This window comes from Eupeodes corollae, chromosome 2, assembly GCF_945859685.1.
Source record: "Eupeodes corollae chromosome 2, idEupCoro1.1, whole genome shotgun sequence".
Taxonomy (NCBI): Eukaryota; Metazoa; Arthropoda; class Insecta; order Diptera; family Syrphidae; genus Eupeodes; species Eupeodes corollae.
Window position 1 is genome coordinate 130958315 of NC_079148.1, and position 23963 is coordinate 130982277.

Genomic DNA, 23963 nt, shown 5'->3' on the forward strand with positions numbered 1-23963 from the left:
TTATGCTAAGTGCTGCCAACTTTAAACAAAAGACACTGACAGCTGACAGTTTGGGCTAGTTACAAAATTGACGGAGGAGTTTGTGTTGGTTTTTTTTTGTATCATATCATTTTATCTCCCTTCCACGCATTTTTTTTTTTTTTTTCAAAATGTCTGCCTAACTCTTTAGTCTCGTTTTTTGTATTTATTAAAATGGAAGAAGAGACGTCAAAAAAGGGCAATTTGATGTATGTACAGCATTTAAAAATTTGTTAAGATGTGTGTTTTTGTTTGATCCATTTTGGAACTTCATGATTTGATTGTAAATTCATTTCAACTAAAATTAGTTTTCGTTAAAAATCTACTACTATCTATTACTAGTTTTTCGTAGTTTAAAAAGTTTATTAATTTTTCGAAGTCTCAAAACCTTGAAAAAAAAATACAAAACTTAATTTAAAATTATACCTAGAAGCATTCAAAAATAATTTTGCATTATGATGATATTCATTTCATTTATTCATAAATTTCAATAGATATTTTTCCATCTCATAATAACACATGTTTTATGTTTTCTTATAAAGTCCTTTGTGTCTTTCACTTTTTTTAGATATGTTCTATTCAACTTATGATAGCATCCTAGATGACAATTTGTCTTCTTTTTTTATTTTTAAAATTGTGCTTGAAATAATTATTTGAAAATTGTGAGCACTTTATATGAAAGAACTTGCATCACAAAAAATAGAAGAAGAGAGGAAGGGGGGATATGTCTACTTTATTGTTGCATTGTTTTATTGTGCATCCTTGTTTGAAATTGCTTTACGTGTCAAGATCGAGTTTCCTCGCTTTCTATAGAATATGTGCCGTCCCTCCTCCTATTTCTCCTATAGCAACCCACTAACAATGTCTAGAGGTGCTTGCATGATGTACATATGTAGTTTTCTTTTTTTCCACCTTCAACCCCATATCTATCTCTTCGGCCTTTTGAAAATTTGAAGTTTTTGTTTTCATGGTTCATATTTTCTGAGGGGGTAAGAAAACTTTAAACCCAAAGCAACATTCAAATAGCCTTAACCTAGCTAGTAAAAGACTTAGAAACAAATACCACATAGTTCCCGTGTTTGTTTTGGCATTCTATAAATAGTATAGTAGAAAATTCCCAAGAAAACGTATCAGCAGTAGCCCGATTTTTGTATTTAAAAATTGGTACAACTGAAAGAAGGTCTGGCAAAATAATGATACAAAAAAACACAAATAAAAGCAAGTTTTGTGAAAATCAAAAGTTAAAACTAATAAAATGGACAATTTTCAAAAAAAAATTGTAAGAAAACATCTGGAAATTGAGATTCTATAAAAAAAAAAACAAGGGGGTATGTTCGTAGACTACTACATTAACATGTGGTGTTGAAGCGAGCATGAAGCTCTCCTGAATTCTTTATATACCTGAAACGAGTTGAAATGACCTTGATTCGGCTCGATTTCGATTTTCGAATCAAACTACTTCACTTGCAATCCATGAAAAAAAAAATCGAAACATCATTTGCATTTTAGAAAATGCTGTCAAACTTAATCATTTTTAAATCTTCTTCTGCGGGGGAAACACCAAAAAGGTTTATTTAATCTAAACTGAGATAAACTTTTGGTAGAAACATAGCAAAACTTAATTATTTTTTCTATTCTTGCAAGATAAGCCCACTAAGTCCATTTTCATTAACAAAACTAAATAATATCAACAGTAACAGAATGAGAAAAACTGCTCAACGAACACAGCCATCGGATACAAATGCAATATCAATCATACCAACATTTGCGAACGAAATCACATAAGATCCATTCGAGACTCGTATAAATGTTTCCCCAATGGAAAACACATGATTCCAAATGCAAAACTACTCAAAGAACACAGCCATCGAGATACAAATGCAATATCAATCCTACCAACATTTGAGAACGAAATCACATAAGATCCATTCGAGACTCGTATAAATGTCAATAACCCATCCGTATTAAGATTCTACTTTAAGTTTTATCGGCAGTATTTATACTGCGGATATTGTTTTTGTTATTCGTGTAAAATCCTTTTATACTATTGATAGATTTTCCAATAAAACACGGGTAGTCTTAGAAATTCAAGCTTAAACTTAATGTTTTTTGCAAAAGCTAAAGCTTAAAGTCGAACATAGAACTATTAACTTAATTATTGTCGTAGAATTTACTTTGATATTCAAGCTTAAGCTATTATCATTTATACAAATTAAAGTTGTAGCTAGAAAGACAAGCTTTGTAGAATTAGTACTTGCTTTTTTTGTGAATAGTATTTACTAGATAACATCTTAAAATATCTTAAATATCAAAAAACTCAAAGCTCAGTTTTTCTTTGAAATTCAAGTCTCATTGACTCCGAAGCTTTCACTATTGAAGCAAGTACTTACTTACTCATATCAATGCAATTACCATAATTTTGTTAAATAAGGCTAAAAACTTTTGTGTAGGTAAAAAAATTTCATAAGTTCATTCAAGAAGTGTAAGAAGAATTTGTATTCCTTAAAAGATGATAAAGCTCTAAAAGTTTCATAAATTTAAATCAAGTGAAAGAAAAGGATTTTTTGTCTTATTTTTATCATCGTTAAATTACGTATATCTATCTCTTTTTACGACAGCAAACAAAAAATAAAAAAAAATTGAAAGGTGAAAGTGAAATTATTTTTCACTTGATAAAACACAATGTTGATAAAAAGTTCAAAGTTGTTGCCTGATTGTCTGTTATTTGAAGCTGCTAAACCTGAGACATGGCGACCCGATTAGTCTTCTTCTTCTTCTTAGTCTTCAAGTACTTATACACAAACAAAAAAACGGACATCTTTAGTATATACAAAGTTCCTATACAGTTTTGAATGCTTATAAATTGATTCAGGATGACACAACTTGCCCTAAGACGAAAACAAAGTAAAAAAAAAAGGATAAAATATTAAGGTCTGCAGAATCTTGCTTTACATCAAAATTTTACACAAAAGACTATGACGAAGGTAAAAAAAGGATTTATGTACAGTCAAGGATAACAAAGAAGACACAAAGGGTTATTATTCTTATGCTGATGGAAACGAGGTTCTTCGTCCTCATATTGCATTTTATTAATTTTCTTTCCTGTTTTTTTTTGTCCTTTTTTATTTCCTTTTTTTTGTAACTTTCGAAACCATTTTTCATTTCTTCGCATGTAATCTAAATAAATTCTTTAGACTTCATTGACAGGTCCTGTGTCTGAATTTATCACTGTTTCTTCTTTCCGAGATTAGATGAATAAAAATAAAATATACGTATTCGAGTCTATCAATAGATTGACCTCTAAATACCATCAGGATGCGAAAATCCTGTTACAGTAATAGAAATAGATTTATTGCAATCGATATCCAGATATACATTTTATGTGTATGGGGATGTATCTTGTATCGGAGTATATGTAAGGATAAGTAAGGAATTATACGAAATAAACATGAAGAGTAAAGATGGCCATAAATATATGTATTTTTTTTTTGTTGAGATAGAAAAAAAAGGTAAAAGAAAAGTTAGTGACCATATCAAAGGTTCAGAAAGAAAACATTTTGTTCAGTTCTTTTTTTTCTTAGTTGTTCCATGTGCGGTTGAGATAAAGTTAAATAAATTACAACAATAAAAAAGCTTAAGGCAATACTTTACGATTAAAATAGTAGACACGGACGACAATATATAGAAAGCGATTCGTATTTCACACTTGTATTTTTTTAGATTAAGGATTTAGAACCTTATTTATAAACGTATTATAGCAAGTGAACAAAGTCTATAATTGTAATAAATAAGACGGTAAATGCTTTAGGTTTTCAAAATACCATGGTCGATTTGTTCAACAATAATTTTGATTAATTGAAACAAACATTGATTCGGAAGACCGAACTGAAAAACTTGTTCAGTAGTAAGAAACCAATTACAGCTATCATTGAAACTATTTGTATATATTGTGCGCGCACTAAAGAGGTTATGAAAACCCTTATAATGCTTAAATATAGCAATTATTAAAAGAAGGTAGGATAAGAAAGGAAAAACCTGGGTGCATTGGTTTTGAATGTCTGCACATCGTAATGAGTGGGAAATATTGAGTCAGTAAAGCATTTAACATTCGCGTAGTGCGGCTAAAGAAAGAATCTCTGTACTTAACAGTACGTCCGAAATTGGGCTCAAGGATAAACTGATGAGCATTCCTAGCAGTACGGGTATTACGGTTGAATTGCTTAAGGAGAGGAATGCAACTGGATATTTCAATAGAGCCTTGTTTATAAAAATAACGATAAATCAAGAGAGTGTTCAAGAGAAGCAAATGTCTCAAAGAGAGAACAACCTTCTACCATTTCTAGAGCTCTATTTTTAATTCCGTCCAGGAGACTCAGGTACGTTATTAGGGCTCCAGCCCAAATGTGAGAGTTATACTCGAGTTTAGGGCGAATAAAAGCTTTGTAAATTATCGCCAGTTCAGAAGGGGTCAAAACTTCTTGCATCGTCAAAGAAAACTTAAATACTTAGGATCATTTTTGCCGATGTCAAATATGTGATCACTCCACAACAAGCGGTTTTTTATGCTCATCCGTAGGACTGATAGTTGTTTAATCTCCTCGATGCAAGTACCACCTATGGATAGTGGCATTGGGGGAGAGTTACACTTTTGAGACAGTAGACAGCATTGAGTTTTCGAAGCACACGGTTTTTGGATCCCCATTGAACAACGCTGTCAAAATCAGAATTTAACGAGCCTATTATACACTGCCGTTAGTAATCCACATCCGAAGAACAAGAATGAGAATCTAAAAATAAATATGAAAAGCTGGGGGTAATGTTATCAGCGAAACAATTTAGTGGGTAAGAAATTCCAGGCAAAAGAACATTTAAAAAAAATAAAAAAGAGAATCGGAGACAAAACGGAGCCCTGTTGCACACCAGCGTTTATTTTGTGGATATCATATTTGAACCCGTCCAATATTTCTTGAATTGAACGGTCCGAAAGGTAATTTATAACCCAACAAAGAAATGATTCAAAAATACCAAAAGCACGCATTTTCGGTAAGAGAGTTTGATGCCTAACTCTATCAAATGCCTTTGAAATATCAGTTGCAATAATCTTACTTTCTCCAAAACTATGTAAAGATTCGTTCCACTGTTCTTTGAGGTAAACCATGAGATCACCAATAGACCTATTGCAACGAGAGCCATACTAAACTTTATTTTTTCAATGATGAAATCAATTAATGAAGAGCTGATTTTTGATTTTATAACTCGGGACAAAACCGTTCAACTGAAGCCGTTCAATTTCCTTTGTATACACACCTTTCAATTTAGCTTTCAACTGTCAATTTTAACCTAAAATTTCAATGATCGACATACAATGATTGGTTTCAATGATGGAAACCAATAATAGCTATAAATGGTCTTTAAGTTGGTAAGCACTATTTCCTGAAGAAGTAAATTCTAAGGTATCAGAACTATTACCACTTTTTGGCATGATTATTAGTGCGTTGGACTGTCATGTCAGAGGATCCCTGCCTCTTGCGAGGAATTTACAAATCCTCCCAGAGTAACTCTTGCTTTCTCAAATTAGTTTCGGATTCGGATTAAAAGTTGTAGGTCCCCTAAATCCCTGGCAACAGTACTCGAACACAGGAATTGTTGCGAGTTGTACGAGGTGTGGCAATTAAGTTCCGGGAATTTGTCAATAAAAAACAAGAAGTTTAAGGAAAAATTTTACTATCGACCTTCACAATAATCTCCCTTTAACTCTACACAACGATTCCAACGTTTCTCCTATGATTGGAAGCATCCTTGATAGTCCTCCGAAGTTAGTCCGTTTAGCATCACGGTTAGAGCTTTTTGGACAGTCTGTACGCCGCCGCCATGATGAGTTCCCTTGAGGTGCGGCTTCATATTGGGGAACAAAAAAGTCGCAGGGAGCAATAGCGGGGGTGTAGGATGCGAGACAACAGATCCTCGCAAATCGATTTCCGCATTTGTTTTTGTTCATGGGTGAGAACCGTATGCACCATCTTTGCGCAGATCTTTTGCATGTTCAAATTCTCTTGTAACATCTTGCGAACCGTGTCTTTATTGATGTTTAACTCGTAAGACAATGCACGAACGCTTAGGCGACGTTCCGACGTGATCAACATGCTCAAACGATCAGCATTCGCGTCGGTACGAGAGGTGACGGGAGCTCCTTCACGTGGATCGTCTTCCACAGATGCACGCCCTTCCTTTAACCTCTTCGCCCATTCAAACACACGCGTTTTTGACATGCTATCGTCTTTATAGACAACCTGCAATTTTCGGAGGATTTCTGAGGGTTTTTCGCCAGATTTCACTAAAAATTGAATCACAGCACGTTTCTTGTAATGTACGTCACAGATTTTTACAACGCAACTAAAAAAGTTACTTGCAAAAAATGCGCATAAAACGCAAACCAAACGTGCTATATACTTCAACTTTGAACTCTAACTCTGACTTTTTTACGAAAATAAGAGAATATAAACCGTTTTATGAAGGACTGGTCACAAAAGTAGGACAATTTAGTAATAACCATTTCTTTTTCATAGAAGAAACAAAGCTATAGATGTTTGTTGAAAATTATATTTCATTATAAAGTTTAGACTTTGACAATAATCGACTTTGTGGGGAAATCGATAAATTCGGACCATCAGCAACACTTGTACTTAAGCGTGCAAATTCAACACGACTTTATTTAAGCTTCCATTTTTTTCTTAATTTCTTCACAATTCAGTCAGTTATGAAATCCATAATCATCGCTTAAAGTGGTTAAGTTAAAACTACGACATTTTGAGTAAATTTAATTCATTTAAACGCGTTGTTCGATTGTTTAACGCACCCTTAAAGTAAATTGCAATTCGACCATTTTTATGACACTTTAAATGACATCTGAATTTGACAGGTGTCAAACGGCAGCACTACCAACTTGAAAACGCGAAATTAATGACCCTAAATTCTCCTCTTTTTTAATGTCAAACTGTCAATATTTTTATACTAAATTGGGGATGTCAAAGACGAAAAGATCTTCTAATTTTAGGCTGTTGAATCCCAAAAGACTTAACGTTTTTTTAGCAGCAATTACCCAGAGCTTAAATTCATTTAAAACCATTAAAAAAAGAAAACAAAACTTATATGAACTTTAAAAAAATGAGCAGTATTTTACGTATCCGGAAGTCCAGTGTCTTGTTTCGAAAGCCGTCTTTTGAATACTGCAGCATGCACCTTATGTTCTTTACAAACAAAGCCGACTTTGCTTTTTGACGTACGTGTTGATTCAAAAATGCCCTTCCTTCTAAAAAAAAAGTTTTTCTTTGAAAACCGATGCTCTGACCAACTATTTTAGCGCCCGTTTGACAAACTTAGAGCGGTTTCTATTATCGCCCCAATATCCAATTCTTTAGTTTACGATTCAATATGTCAAAAAAACATACATAATCTGCTCTTGTAAGTAAAATTTGGGTCAATTATTCTCAGAAACATTGTTGCCCCAGTATTTGTGAACTTAACGTTAAGTTAAAAAATAACTTCGAAAGCCCTTTAATGTTTAAGGTTTAAGGATCATGGATACAGTATGGAGCTCTCTAGATGATTATAACACAAACGAAACGCAACTATGACCAAATCCAAATCAAATTAATGAACGCACCCTAAAGTAAATATTTGTATTGACACTTCAAATGACATCCGAGTTTGACAGCTGTCAAACGGCAGCACTACCAACTTAAAACCGCGAAATTAATGACTCTAAATCCACCTCCTTCTAATTTCAAACTGTCAATCTTTTTAAACAAAATGAATGCTGTCAAAGATTTGTTTGCATAAAACTCGCAGAAGGGAGGGGGGTAATTAATCAGAGCTAAAATAAATCTCAAACCAAGATCAAGAAAGAAACACAATAGAATTCAAAAAATTTACAATTCCAAAAATCCCTAGCAAAATTTATAAATTGTTTCATGTGACGTAAAAAACAGGTACTTTTTATGACCTTCTTGATAAGAAAAAAAACGCTATAAAACTTGTATTTATCAACTTAAGTCAATTTTTTTTGCAATATAAACTTAAAGTACTTCATATATTCTACATTTGGGTTTTTACAAAAAAAAATCCTAAGGGTTTGAAAAATATCGTCAAATAAAAAATGTGAAACGAATTGTACTTTAACATGTATTTATTTTGTGTAAAATCTGCAATAAAGTCCACTTTGCTTTTGACATATGAAAAAATAAGTGCTCGGACCAAATTTTTAGCGCCCGAGTGGCAAACTCATGGAGGTTTTTATGGTCTTCTGGGTTCAATTTCATCCTGCAATTAACTTTCATAGCACTTGATAGGGTTTGGCACCAAGCTCTCTTATCGAAAATGAGTGCTTTCGGTTTTCATGACTCCCTCCTTCATTGGCTTAGAAATAACCTTTCGAATCGTTCAATACAAGTTGTATTGGATGGATTTATGTCTGAAAATCACAAAATAAATGCTGGTGTGCCCCAGGGCACTGTTCTATCTCCAACACTCTTTTTCATTTTTAATTAATGATCTCCTGTCTTCAACTCTTAATCCAATACATTTGTTTTGCTGACGATAGTACTCTTAGCTTTTCATATTCGTTTACAGATTCCCATTCCTCTTCTTTTGATGTGGATCTGCAACGACATAATATGATATATACGTCCAAAGCTTGAGTATAACTCAGGTCTGATACTCGCGCTTCTAGGAATGCTCATCAATATACCCTCGAGTATGACTTCGGTCATACTGTCAAGTACAGAGATTCGTTCTTTAGCCGTACTACGCGAATGTGGAATGCCTTGACACACTCTGTCTTTCCCAGCCATTGCAATATTAAGGAATTCAAAACCAATGTGCACCGACACCTCCTTTCAACCCCTCCTTCCCGTTCCTAGTGCTCACACTGTGTCTACATAATAAGGGTTGTATTATCCCCTTGAGTATGCGCTTATACAAAAAAATAGACCCAAAATTCAATTCTTAAGTTCAATATTCAATTCGCCAAGTTGAATGAATTTTAATAAAAAAAAAACATACATAATCTGCTGTTGTAAGTAAAACTTGTGTGCTCTCGTTTTTGGCCTAAAGAAATTCAAACATTGTCAGAAAAATTGCTACCCTATTATTTTTGAACTTTGAAGTTAAAAAGGAACTCCGAAAGCACTTTAATGTTTTTTCGCTTAAAACTTTTAAGTATACCTACAACAAATCGAACAAATCAATACCTAAAGTCTATATTTATATAAAAAGGAAATACCTAAAAAATTTCCCTTGCACTTTCAAACTTTCGAACATGTCGCTGCCGCCGCCTTGAACAAATAAGTATACATACTTGTTAAAGGATTTTTGCTACATTAGCGATAAATGAAAACAAAACAACAAAAAAACATAAAGTGGATATGGCTAGAAGGGTAGAAAACCAACAAACAAGAGAGAAATAGAAAAAAAAAAACACAAACAAAATAAATTAGAACGAAACCTTGACAAGGTACTCAACCCTTGTTGGCCATATTTAAAAAGAAAAAAGCTGTATTGGTCGATTTGTATAAAAGTGACTTTGTGAGTGGCGATACATTATACTTTTGCCATCAAATCGAAATCACTTCCTTTGCTACACCTCCTCCCTCCATCATCATCATCGTGAGTCGTCGAGCTTCTAGCCTATATCGGCTTAAACCATCAACAATTCTATGCAAAACTGCCAACGAAAAAAAATACAATCAAATTCAAATTGCTAAGCAACAAGCATGACTGTCGCGTCGCGTCCGTCCGTCCGTCTGTCCAGATGAGTTCTGTCGCTATTCTATACCACACCTGAATACCTCCAGCACCAGTTAACATATACATATACACCCAAGTCTATCTATGAGAACGTAAAAAATAAAAACAAGAATAAAATGCTTTTAGCCAAGCTTACATGACAATTAACTTTCGCTTTGCTCAGAACGAACAGAATCAACTCACGACCGTTCTCCACGACGACGCGACGACAACGACGACGGACAGACTCTACGACATGGCTATTTCCAGTGAATAAATGTTAGAAACAGGATTTAGATACACATCTATAACTACCACGTGTCGTGTCGCCACTTTGGCCATTAACATGACCTCCCAATTCCCCAACATCAGGCGCAGGTGTGTTTGCAGTACACATCAGGGTTGGTCTGCTGGTCTGGACTGCTGCAGTGAGGTGGTGACAGGTGTACCTATATACCAGTTCTTTTACTCCAACGCCACACTACGCAAAAATTACAAAAAAATTCACATGGAATCCTTTTTGCGCGCTTCCTTTGTTTATTTACGAGAATGTTTGGCCTCAGGTTGGGAGCTGGAACACTCCTGGTTGAAAACGAACATCCAAAAAAAAAGAAGACACAAATCACGGGCGGCCAGCAGCAGCAGCACGGAGGAACTCAAAACCAATTTGAAGTTCGGTCCTGATGCAGGTGTGGAGGTGGTTTCGCTGTCGAATTCGATAAAACTTTGAGTTGGGCGTTCGTCAGCAGCAATCCGTGTCGTCATCGTCGCGTTGTCGGTCGTCGTAGCCATCTGCGTTTCAATCCGCATTTTAATTTCACTTCGTAGTCTTGTTTTTTGTTAAATGTTTATTCTATATGCTGCACCTTTCCTTTGATTGTTGGAAGGTCTATTGCTATGATGTTAGCAATCCTGATGTTAGTCAGTCCAAACATCTACCTTTCCCATTTCTGTTTACAAGGGCTGGGGCATGATTTTTATTTTGTTAACAGGAAGCTAGCTACATTTGATGCATTAAAAAAAACACACATATAGGAGTTATTGTTGATGGAGCTAAGTGCAGTGGGTGGAGGAAAAGAAAGTGTGCATTAGTAAACAGGAAAATTATATTTTTATTGATTTTCATATTGCGCGGTATATTTTTTTGTTTTCAAATGAGAAATGTTTAAAAAGGAACTCAATCAAGTTTATGAATTTTTTAAAAAGATACATTTTTTAGAAATAAAATTGTAACAGAAATGTTAATAGCGCGCTTTTTATATTTTTGAAATCATTGAGGGGAAAAGGCATCTATAAGGTTGAGAGAATTTAATGGATATAACACTCCAAATAAACCTAGCAAATGATGGACAGTTTGTACCTTAGAAATCATAACACTAGGCTTCTTATGAAGTTTGGACTTTGCCAATAAGCGTGAAAACAATTTATCATTCAAATAGTTGTCTTGAGAGGATTCGGACATTTTGAGCAGTATTTTGGCCATAACTTGAATAATTTAAGTTTTTTAGCGTAGCTAGTTTTTCCGTCTTGTTGAAACCAAATATCATTCAAGTTAAAATTTCAATCACCGCCGGCCAAAAAAATTGGTTTTTATTCCACCGTATTGCCAAAACTCCAGGAAGTCAGTAAGTTCACTCGCACTTAACCACGCATTACGACATCAGTAACGGTTCCACTCTCTTTAAATTTGTTCACATTTTTACGGATTGCTTGCGTAGTCAGTCGATTGCAACGACATAATCAAAGCATAATGTCCTAAACTTAGCTAAGTCTGAATCAGCACTTTTGTAGTAAGTTTTATTAACTTAGAGCGTTGTTCGATTATTAAGGAAACCATTATCGTAAATAGTAAAATGGCGACTGAGTTTGACAGGTGTCAAATGCTAGCTCTATCAACTGGATACTTTAATCACAAAAAACGTTTCATAAATATTGAACTAGAGAAGAAAAAAGAGTTTTAATCAAAATAATAGATAATAACAGGAATTAACAAAAACGCTGATATGCGATCCACAGTGATAACTTTCCAACCCGTCTGTCGATTTGTCTTGCTATAATATCAGCAGCTTGTATCCTGATATAACTCCTTTGATTGATTTTAAACTACAGAGTTTTTCAGAACAAGATGTTCTGGATAGCTTAAAAGAAATTGATGTGTCAAAAAACCTGATTTTGATATGATTCCTTCTATTCTTTTGTCAAAATGTTTGTAGTCACTTTGTAGTGTTTTAACCCTTATTTTTATCAAAACTTTCAGTTATTCCCAAACTTTTTTAAAAAAAAGCTCACCCAAAGACTTTATTTTGCTGTCAAGAATTTCTTGTCTCAAAAACAACATGGTTTTGTAAAGGGTAGATCAACGTGTACTTATTTAAGTCGTTTTGCAAATTATTGATATAATCATGTTGAAAAGAGTAGACAAGTTGATGTCCAGTATACTGATTTTGTTAAAGCCTTTGACTGCGTGCCTCATGGTCTTCTCCTACAAAAGCTTAAGATGTTATTATTGAATGCTTCATTTTTACAGTGGTTAGATTCATACCTTTCTGATAGAAAACAAGCTGTTAAAATAGATGATTGTGTTTCAAGTCTTATAGACGTGGTGTCAGGTCTTCCACAAGGCAGTCATTTGAGTCCCCTTCTTTTTATAATCTTTATAAATGATTTACCTTCTGTTTTTAAATTTTGTAACTGCTTTTTTGTAACTGCTTGATGTACGCCGATGATTTAAAAGTTTTCACAAAAAGAAAGTTTTCATCTTCAGCTGAATAACTCGAAGTGTAAAATGTTTAGTGTATCTAAGTATTCATCCCTAATTGACGTTGAATATATATTATATGATGTTAGTCTTCTGAGGGTAATTGAAGTAAATGATCTTGGGGTGAATTTTGATTCAAAGATTGACTTTAGACCTCATGTTGATTACTGGTATCTAAAGGTAATTCACTTTTAGGTTTCTTAAAGCGCAACTCCAAAGATTTTAAGGCTCCCTATACTTTGAAGACCTTATTTATGTCTATTGTTCTACCTGTTTTAGAATATTGTTGTATCGGCTGGTCTACTTTTTCAAATCAAATCAAATGTGGTGGCGCAACAGTCCGTTGTGAACTAGGGCCTAGTGACTAACGACTCTTAACCATTCCTGTGTGCGAGTACTATTGTCAGGAATGGAAGGGACCTACAATTTTAGTCCGAATCCGAACGGCTAGTTTGAGAAAGCACTTTTTCATGACAAGAATTACTTTTGAAGGAATTTTCAATTCCTCGCAAGAGGCAGTACCCGCGAAATTAATTTTTTAAATTAAGGTGACACAGGCAGGGATTGAACCCAAGACCCCTTGCATGATAGTCCAACGCACTAACCATCATGCCACGGGTACTACATTATTATCTGTATAGCAAAATTTATTCGAAGTCGATATCTCTTCTGGTTCTTGAGCTATGGACAACGAAACAAAAGTCGCGAACGCTTCTTTTATTTCGACTCTAATGACCTTGGAATGTCGAGAAATGTCAAAATTTTCAATTCGACAATCGGACCAATAACTTCCTACAACAATTCGACAATCGGACTAATAACTTCCTACAACATCTCAGCCATTTGTGATCACCTCTTCGAGAAATAACACGATCAGGAAGCTTTTTTTTACACATATTGAAAATGCTTTAAGGTGTATCCACAGCATAAAAAAACATTTGAGGATACATTCTTTAAAAACCTTTTTCTAAATGATTCCCATTTGTTTAAAAAACGTTTATTAACCATTTCAGAAACGTTGTAGAAAAGTATCTGATTTAGTTTTTTGGCGTTGACGCTTTAGAATCATTATTGAAATGTTTTGTTTCATGATTTGTTTTATTAACCTCATCTTATTCATAATGTAAATTTTTGGAACTTAGTGACAAATTATTGGATTTTTTTATTTTATTTCTAATATGTTCGTTAAGTGGATCTCACATTCATTTTTCAATTGGATGACACTGGATTCTCGTTGCCATTTCGAGACATTTTAACTCTATATTCATAACCCCCCACCTACTGTCTACCAATGTAAATTCTAAGGAAACAAATACAGTTTTACATTTACAAATTGGAAACATTGAAATATTTCATAAATGTATTGCAACCATTCAGCCCAAAAAAAAACATTTCAGAAACATTTAAGATTTCAAAAATCCTTTTCTGTTTCTCAAATTTTGTTTAAATGTTTCTGAAATTTTTTAAAATGTTTTTTTTTTTTTTTAAATCTGTACGCACCTTTAGAATTTTATTCCCGAGATGGTGCTAAAATAATAACATTCCGACAAATTCAAGAAAATGGCGGAAACCGTCAATTCATCTTTGAAATTTGTAAACTGAACGGGTACCGAATCCCGAATAATTCATAAACCTATGGTATATTTTTTAATTTTTAAAAATGGCCGCTACTAACTGTCAATTCATCTTTTGCATTTGTGATCTGAACGAGTACGGAATTCCAAAAAATTAATAAACCTATTGGAATATTTTTGTAATGTTTGAAAATGGCGACAGCTGTCAATTTATCGTTGACATTTGTGAACTGAACGATTACAGAATTCCGAAAAATTCATGAACCCATGATATATTTTTGTAATTTCTGAAAATGGCGGCAACCATAGATACACCATATAAAGACCGGAATCTTTCGTACGTTTAACCCTCCAACTTCCATTTCTTTACATTTTTGTATTTGTTATTTGACATGACGTCCATTTTGAAGTGTGAAATCCAACAACGATTCGATGCGGTGTATTTACTTGTTTTGACAGATGTTTTTTTTTTCATTAAAATAGCTGTGGTGAGAATTTGACGTCTACGAGGAATTGTTTTGTTTACTAAAATGCAAATGCAAATTTATATTGTTTTCTAATTTTCTTAATCAATTAATTTGAAATTGTTTATTACTCGTATATAGTTAAATGAATTTCGAGAAAAAAAGAATTATTATAACATTTACAAAAAGAAAATTTTTGGAATGTATAATTTTACATGAATTTTTGTATTACATTTAAATAAAAAAAAAAAAAAACAACAATGTTTTACATTTTTGCTAATATATTTCAAGTTTTCTTTACATAATACAACAAATGGCTTGTTCAGACAATTATAGCGTTTTATTGAATTAAAAAGTTTATTATACGTACTACACACTTTTGAATATAGGAAAGTTAAAAATTAACAATTTTTGGCCACTTTCAATCACAAAGTCTTTTAGCCAAAGTTTCTTTTGTATTCAAATAAGCTGCATTTAAGAAAAAATAATTTATGCCGGGTATACCTTAATCCATATTCGATTATTACAATCAATGATGAGATGAGTTTAAATCAATTTTTTTTTCAAAAACTATGCAAATCAACACACGTCTGTTTCATTAGTAATTAGAAAATGTTAACCAAAATATAATAATAAGCAATGAGCACGATACTCTATTAAATATTATGTTACATTTCAATACAATCAGATAGGAACATGTTGTTTTCCTTATAAGTGATTAATGTCTAAGAAACCATAAGTTCTTTACTTAACCATATTTGATGACAGTTTACAGCAAAAATGTTTTTCAATGTTAGTTGGCATTTGAGATGATCTGATAAATAAATATTTTTTAAAAATATAATATCTCAACATACTATTTTAATTTGCATAGTTTTGACTTGATTTAAAAACAAGCTAATAGACAAAAGTGTTGGCTTTAATGAAATTTATAAAACTTAGTTGAAAGTATTACCATTATTTTTTTCCATTTAGCGTACATATTTTTTTAAAATGCCCCTACCTCCTTAACGGCTGGAAATAGACCCCCTCCTATAGTTAAAAAAATGTTTGTTTTTAACTTTTCTATACAAATCCGTCATCAAACTTTGTCGCCTGAGTTATCGTACTTTTCCCAAAAAATGCAATAGCTAATGTCGCCGTAGCCACTAGGTGCCACCCGTAAAGAATTTCTCATCACTATTCCTTATTTTCTTGGTGAATTGACTTTAGAGGGTGGTGAATTGATGTTAGCAGTGGTGAATTGATGTTAAACCTAAGGGGGCGTGTAAGTTGACGTTTCAGCTTGCAGGCAAATCAGAACGACAGATTAATTTCCGGTCTTTATATGGTGTGTCTATGGCGGCAACTGTCAATTCGTGTTGACATTTGTAAACTAAACCGGTACAGTAAAAATCATCAACTAAACATAAAAACCTCTACCGTCAAATTCTTACTGATGACAACTTTTGACCAATCTTAGCTTTATTTTGCACTTCTATCTTGCCCTATTTATCCTTATCATTTTTAATTTTGTATTTTTATACAAAAACATCAAACAAAATGTATAGCAAATTAAAAATAAAAACAAATTCTCTTGGGCAAACAAAAAAAAAAGTTGCGTATACGCCCCCATAAACTAGTTTAAAAGGTCACCATGTCGATGTTGATACTGTTTACTTGGAGTCACTTTAGAACTTTTAACTCAATCAATTTCCCATGAATGAGAAATTTCCCACAACAAAATAATTTTCTCTTCGTAAATTAATAAACAAAAACAAAACAAGTATAATTATTTTAATTTTGTAGTTGTAGTTGTAAAAATTAAGTATGAGTATGAGTATTTTGGTAATTTTCTCAACCAGCTGATCATTTTAAATAATATATGAATGACTACTTAAAGCTTTTTCTCTCTCTTAATCATCTGTTTATTTTAATGGCACAAAAACAGCGACAATATGATAAATTACTCTCTAAAGCTCTGCCATAAGTGCTCAGCGATACGAGACTGATAAAAAGTAAAATAAAATTCATTAGAAATCAAGTAAAATAAGTACAAACATACTTAGTACACTCTCTAGCTGTCACTTGATTAGTAATATTTTGTTATTGTTGTTATTTTGAATTAAAAGTTAATGTTTGTTTTGGAAACAAGCACAAATTTCTATCCGAATTATTGCTACTTTTGCAGTGTACCTAGTTAGGTAGTTGTTTAGCTTTTAAAGCCTTTGCAGTCAGTGTGTCAAAGTAAGGTGTAAACATTGGACTTTTATCAAAAACACAGACAAACACTCTTCAATTGCAACATTTTTTTCTTCTATCAATTCTGAGTAATCATATTTTTATTTGTTTCAATTTTTGTTAAATTTATTAATTTAATGTTTTCTTTTCTGTTTTTTTTACAGATCAATGGGAATTTTGTTACCTCCGGTGTCACAAGTGACAAATACACGCATCAATCTTACGCAACATCATCGAAATCGTAGTTTAGATAGTGCCCTACAGCGAATACCTGAGGTGAGTAAAAATTTAAAAAAATTAAAAAAAAAAAACAATAACAATTTACATTTGTACAGTCAAAATTTACATATGTATTTATTCATGTTTATTTTTTTATTTTTACATATAAAGTGTAAAGAGAACAACCAATAAAATGATTGTACTGCATTTGCAAAGTTGAAATAAATTAATTATTCGTAGCTACTTCAGTTGCAAAGGCAGCAGTGTCGTTCATTTTATATTTTGTATTATTATTATTATTCTTATTATTATTGATTGTGAAAGGCAAAGGAGAGTGTCATTGGAATTAATATTGTGATTTTATCAAAAGGTTTTTATTGTGATAAGTGCTCGAAGTTCGCTATTCGCCGTATGGCCGATTTGTCATCACAACACTCTTGACTCTTGGAAAGAGGAGCTAGAGCTTTTTTCTTGTTTTCATTAAATTTGCTTTCGTGGTTGGTTTTTGTTTATTCAGTTTATATTTTTTATTTTATTTATATTTGTCAAAGAGGCAAAAATTGTTTGTGGATATGTTATTGATTTGCTTTTTAAAGCTGAAAACAACTTTAAATAGTAGTTCAGTCTTAAAATATGTTTGTTGAATGTAAACAAACTAGTTTTGGGTGATAAATTTCTGTAAGAAAGCTTTCGGATAAATATTTGTTTTAGTTTGCCTTTAAGGGTCCTCCATCCTCATACTTCTCTGTATGACTCTATTTGGCAAAATCTTAATTTCTTAATTCGTATATAACCACTTGCATGACTGCGATTAATAACAGGTGTTTTTTTAGAGGTATAGAAGCACTATTATAACTGGCGCCCACTTTATCAGCTGTCAAATGATTTATTTTTAGTTTGACGTTTTAAGATGAATAGACTGGCGTCTTAACAGCGCTTCCAAATGGTACAAACTTATTTTGAAAATTATGTTTCCGTTCGAAATATGAACACGAATTTTGTTTAGCGATGAAATTTACTTTGAATAAATGAATAGACAGAACTGACTGTTTACTGGAAAGGTTGGTCCGTACTTCTTTAAAAACAATTTTAGTGCGAACGTTACAGTCAAAGGTGGCTTCCATAGAGTCATGATTACTGACTTTTTCGTCCATAAAAATAATGGTGTGCTGTTGCATATGTCTTATGCCTGATTATTTTATGTGTGGGTATGGGAAGTCGACAGTCTACTACGATAAGCCCGAAACGTTCGATCATTGAAAAGTCATCATTCGCTACGTTATTGCCGGTGCCCGGCAGAGAAAAATCATTTGAGTGGCGGACATGTGTCTGATTTCTTAAATTCGTTAAAAAACTTACGTTGGAACCTATGACTAATATTATATTTATTCTTAGATTTGTAGATTTAAAATGCTTCAAGCAGTTTGCAAAAAAAAACTAAACTAAGTATTGACAAAAATTTACTATAAATGTTTTATTTTTAAAATCATTGGTTACGGAATGTACCAAAAAGTTATACTTGTAAACTGAAATAAATTGGTTGAGAGGACTTTTTTTACCATAGTTCGATCTGCTTGATATGGGACGTAAAGGAACTTGTCTTCTAATACTTGAAAAGCTATAAATAAATTTAAATTGTTCCAAAATTGATGGTAATATGACTGACCCATTGATTAACTTTATAATAAAGCACAGCTGAATGTTCTCTCTGTGTTTAGAAAGCGATGGAAGATTTATGAGCGTGAGCCTAAGATTGTAGGGTGGAAGTTCGAGCCTATTGGACCATGGGAAGAAAGGTTGGCAGAAGCGCATGAATTTTCTTTGTACTCCTTCTATTCTGTTTATATGGACTGAAAAAAAGGGAGCCCGTATTATGAAATTATATTTAAATTATAAAGTCAGAAGATTATCTTTCGAATACATTAAACTTCATTTCATCTTTGGATTATTCCATTTCAAAGTTCTATACCCATACAAAAAAAAACCCTTTAACCCCTTACTGCATGATTTTTTTTTCTTCATGAAAAAAATATATGCGATAGTTAATTATAATTTAAAAAAACACGTGTTTCAGGGATTCAGATTTTTTTTTTTTTAAAGTGCAAAATTTAGCCGTTTCTGATTTGGATCAAATATGACACATTGAGCAGTTACAAAATAATTGTCAATAAATTAAATCCAAAAAATATGTATCTAGTATGGAATATCGTGTAAAAGTTTGTTTCCTCATTCAACCAAAGATTTACTTTGCATTTTCGGCACTCCACATAAGATTCTTCATGGCAGTCTGGAACCTTACACCGCAGTCTTGTGGTCAAAACAGGAAGGTGATCTAATTGATCTAATCGAAAGTCCTGCAATGGCATAATGGCAACAGGTTCTTTCAATTTCTTCAATTGTAGATTATTTCCCATGACATAAGAGCGTAGTCCTCGTTTGTTAGTTGTGCTTAGTTTGCTGGCATGGCATAGATCTTCGGCTACCGCGCACTTGAAATCTGTTAGTGGCAGCCACACGTCAGAACCATAAAGCGTTCATCTGTACAATGGCCAAGCATTCACTGCTGTCATGTCGATCATGTGGAAGAATATTCTGCGCTGAAATGTATTTGGTCTAATTTGTATTCTATAGTATCCAAGAAGAGCAAAAGTTCAACTCCACCCATATGCCGATTATATGTCATGACTGCCTTTGGACATGATACAGTTTGGTAGCTCTTTTCTTTTTGTTGAAGCGTTGGACTTCAGAAGACGGTTTGCTGCCAACATACATATGTCGAAGCAAGGCTCACAATTCTGTTGTCAAACCATGATACCACAGAAAAATCCAGGTTATCAATTGTCGCCAGTTTTTCCACAGTTGCACCTCTTGCTTTTTTTCAATTCGTTTTTGGTAGGAACTTTATAACCCGGATCCGATTAGCTTTTATGGTTCCTTGTGGTAAAATCTCTTTCTTTGACAGATAGTCAACAGCGGTAAGGACGTGTACCAGTTGTCAAAGAATAATTTGTGGTGAATCCGTCGGCAGTCGAACAACAACGTCACTGGATGTACAACTGTACATGTCCTTGATCTCATATATAAAGTTCAAAGTCGTAAGTGAACCCAGGGCTACCACTGAGAACAAAATTTTGATATCTCCATTTGTGTTTTTTTTTTTGGGTTGTATTGCCGCATAGATGATCTGCTTTTGGTTGGTATAATTTGTTCATCTACTGCCATCTGTTCTTCTCTAGGAACATTAAGGAGTCTCTGCCTTGTTTGATCCATGAATGGTCATTATGGAATGGTCTGCCATTACAGAGTTAATTTTGGTAACCGAGGCTTGCATTCCAATAAAGCCTAGTTGATGGTAACTGTACGATGGACATGTGAAGGCATTTTCCAAAAAACTGTTCAAGTTCAATTTCTGTTATATGGGCAATTTTTTCGGGACGTCTTTCACAGGAGTATCTGATTGTTTCTTGTTCTATATATTTGACCATTTCATCTGTAAACAAGTACTGGTAGAATTGTATTGGCGTATCGTATCACTTGTGAATAATGCGGTTTCGTTATCACCTTTTTGCAAAAAACACTCCCGCCTCTTCGTTTTTTCAGCTCTCGCACTTTTATCTAAACCGTTTTCTCAACTTATAAGTACTTGTTACTTAAAAAAATCGAAAAAATTCATATTGTCAATAGTATTTATATTATTTGCTTAAATGGTAATTTTGTTTTTCAATTTTGAATTTCTCATTCACGCGTTTCTCCTACTGCACCCTTTGTGACTAATTTGACCGAAAAAATTGTCAAAACTCGTTCATAGATGGCATTTATCAATAAAATTTAGAGCATTTATGTTACTAATCTCACACTGTATGCACAAAACAACAGAATTTTGTAATTCAGAAAATATCGACAAAAATGATTTCGCACTTTGACTAAGCTTACACCCAAGTGACCTAGACCTAAACAAATCGTTAATAATCTGCAATAATTTTAAAGTAAAATTTAGTACAATATCAATTTTTATTAATGTAAACTTCTTTTTTTTATTGAAATTTATTTTAATTAGGTCGAAGTATCATCACCAAATGCCGAAAGCGAAAACACATTCTGCACAAATTCCATTCTCGGTTCGACAATGTGCTCCAAAATTGTCACATCGACAGTAAGCAGCAATAGTCCAATATCATCAACTTGCATTGTAGACCAATCATCAGAACAACAATGCAAATTATCATCACTTACATCATCAACATCATTGTCTACAGCTTCCAGTGGTAATTCCAGTGTAATTGGTAATATCATTTATTTATTTTATATTTTTACAAACTTTTTTAACTCTTTTTATTTTTTTTTTTCAGTTGAACCTTGTTCAAGAACAAAATCAAGTGAAAGTTCCAGCTGTAACAATAATATAAGCAGTTCAAGTTCAAGTAATAAACTTCCTATAGTTGTTCCTTTGTCAAAAGTTGCTGTCGTCGTTGCAGATAATAACAACAGTAAAAAGCGTGAAGACCTAACAAGTTTAGGTTCTGACGATTCAGGTAAGCCACATACACACTTTAAACCAAAAAAAAGTGAAGAGGATTTTTTATCATTCACGTGCTAGACATTTATTCATGTGGCTTGGTTATCGTATGGTATGACGCTATAAGTTCTTATCCAAAAGTTCCTACTATCGAAAGCCACTCCATTTAGCTAACATTCATGCAGACGTTCATTGAATATTTGTTTTTTGTATTTAAAGGAATAATTTGCGGATCTGAATCAGACCAAGTCTCCCTGAATCGCATTCGTCAATCACACGAGAGTCTTGATTCTGGTGAAATGGACGCTGAAGAGGAATGCATTGAAATCCTCGATACCACGTCCATGGATGAGGAGTACGGTATGCTGCAGTCAGACCTATGTTTCTATCAATCCCCCGACACTGACTGTCAGACTTTGAGGCCTCGGAAGAAGCACGATGAACGAACAACACCCACATCGGAGTCCATGATGAGCGGCGAGAATGATAGAACAACGACACGCTATAATGTCGAAAACAATCGTATTTGTGTGCCAATTTGCATCAACAATAGTCCATCGTCACCAGTGCCCAATGATAGTGGCAGTGATTTGGCGACTCCAACATCGCCATCATCCGAGGAGAACATCCTACCCATATCGACAACGACGTCGACGACGGGTAAAGCAGCAGCAGCACAAAAAGCCAACGATACTCTGGAACCGGCCAACAAGTCCGAGCACATCCGCAACGAAGTACTTTTCAAGAATTTTTTTGGTGCCACTAAGAATGCCATTTTTCGCACAGCCCAGAGCATAATTGAAAATCACGAGAAAAAGAATGCCGCCAAAATAAAAGCAGGCGAACATCAGGACAATGCATCGATTGTAAGTGGCGACATCAAATCTCCGACAGAAATTTCAAAGAAAAAGGAATTTCTGCGATTGATTTCGTCGAATGGCAGTAAAAAAGCAGCTGCAGCGGCGGCTATAAAAATAAATTCCCCCACAGAAGAAGTCCAACCATTGCCAATGCTCACAGTGACACCAGTCGGGACAACACCCACTGAACCGGATGTCAAACCATCGCTAATCAAGTCGTCCGGTTCGATGTCCTCACTTAACAGGCTAAAAGCTGTTCCTGGGGTAGTAAAGTGCTTTGTCCGTGAAAAGGAACCACTACGTGAACCAACTAAGACTGAGAAGGGTCCAAACGGGCTTTTGCGTTTCTTCGAATCGCCCGTCTTCAATATACATTTTGCCATCCATTATTTGTTCTATTCCAAGGAGCCCGGAGTGCTAAGTTTTATTGGGAATAAGATTTTTAGTTTCCCCGATCAGGAAGTGGATCTTTACATTCCTCAATTGATTGTAATGTACATCCAAATGGATGAATTAGCTGAGGTCTTGGATCCCTATCTGACCATTCGGTGTAGAAAGTCGGTTGATTTTTCGTTGAAATGCCTCTGGCTGCTAGAAGCATACAACTACCAAATCGATTCGAATTCCCTTTCGAGTAAAAAGACACAGCTGGCGTTGATGAAGGAGATTTTCTCGAAAAAAGAACGCAAGCAACTCAAGACACAACAAGTGGTTGCGTCACCAGTCAAGAAAACTCATCATCGTTCACAGTCGGATGCGACGGTTCTGCTCAGTGGATCTCGTCTGTCAGCGGCGAAAATGCCCTCATTACCATTCCCTTCAACGCCGGCGAAACTCTGCCTCGGAGATCTGACCTCTGGACGGGCGTTCGACAATGGTTGCACATGTTTCGAGTCAGTTCGTGGAACAGTCAACGATCTTCTTGGCCATAAAACAGTCTGCATGTGTGGTGCACCCAAATCTGCTCCACAAAAAGAGTTCATGAAGGCGCTCATAAATGTTGGCAAGAATCTTACATCCCTCACATCGAAAGCTGAAAAGACAAGCGCGTTGCGAATGTTCTTAAACTTAATAAACAAAAATCTTCCCGCCCGAGTATGGTTGCCATTGTATTCTGATATTCCACATCATGTGGTTCGCATCACTGAGGAAAAGACTGCAGTTCTGAATTCCAAGGACAAGACCCCGTACATCATTTATGTTGAAGTTGTCGAGGTTAACGACATCTATTCATCGCCGGTGATTTTGAAAATGATGCCCAGCCTAAGGCATACAAAGAGTGAAGAGCATTTGGAGTTGAAAGACTGTTGTAGTAATAGTGGCATAGCTGGAGCTGGAAAAACATCAGAATCATCAACAGAATCACACACCGCACTGGACACTTTATTGCATTCATGTTTGGACGATGTGTGGTCGCAGGAAGACGATGAAATAACAGCGCAATATTTGAATATGCGAAAACAGCTTTGCGAGCGAGATTCTGTGTCACAAATGTCATTAGATTCCTGTGACTCAAGGGATCAAGGTAATGGTAAAGATTTTTAAAAACAA

The 23963-nt window shown here is 34.2% G+C and overlaps 1 protein-coding gene across 4 annotated transcripts in view; it reads left to right on the forward strand.

The window, feature by feature from the left end:
* Positions 1-23963, forward strand: part of LOC129947898 (serine-rich adhesin for platelets) — a 235095-nt gene that overhangs the window by 208197 nt on the left and 2935 nt on the right. For 2 of the 4 annotated variants that reach the window (XM_056058650.1, XM_056058652.1), the window contains exons 3-6: positions 16982-17093; positions 21094-21319; positions 21386-21568; positions 21772-23943. In XM_056058650.1, coding sequence (XP_055914625.1) covers positions 16982-17093; positions 21094-21319; positions 21386-21568; positions 21772-23943 — 2693 coding nt within the window. The remainder of the gene's footprint in view (positions 1-16981; positions 17094-21093; positions 21320-21385; positions 21569-21771; positions 23944-23963) is intronic. The other 2 variants (XM_056058651.1, XM_056058653.1) reach the window with 1 other exon arrangement.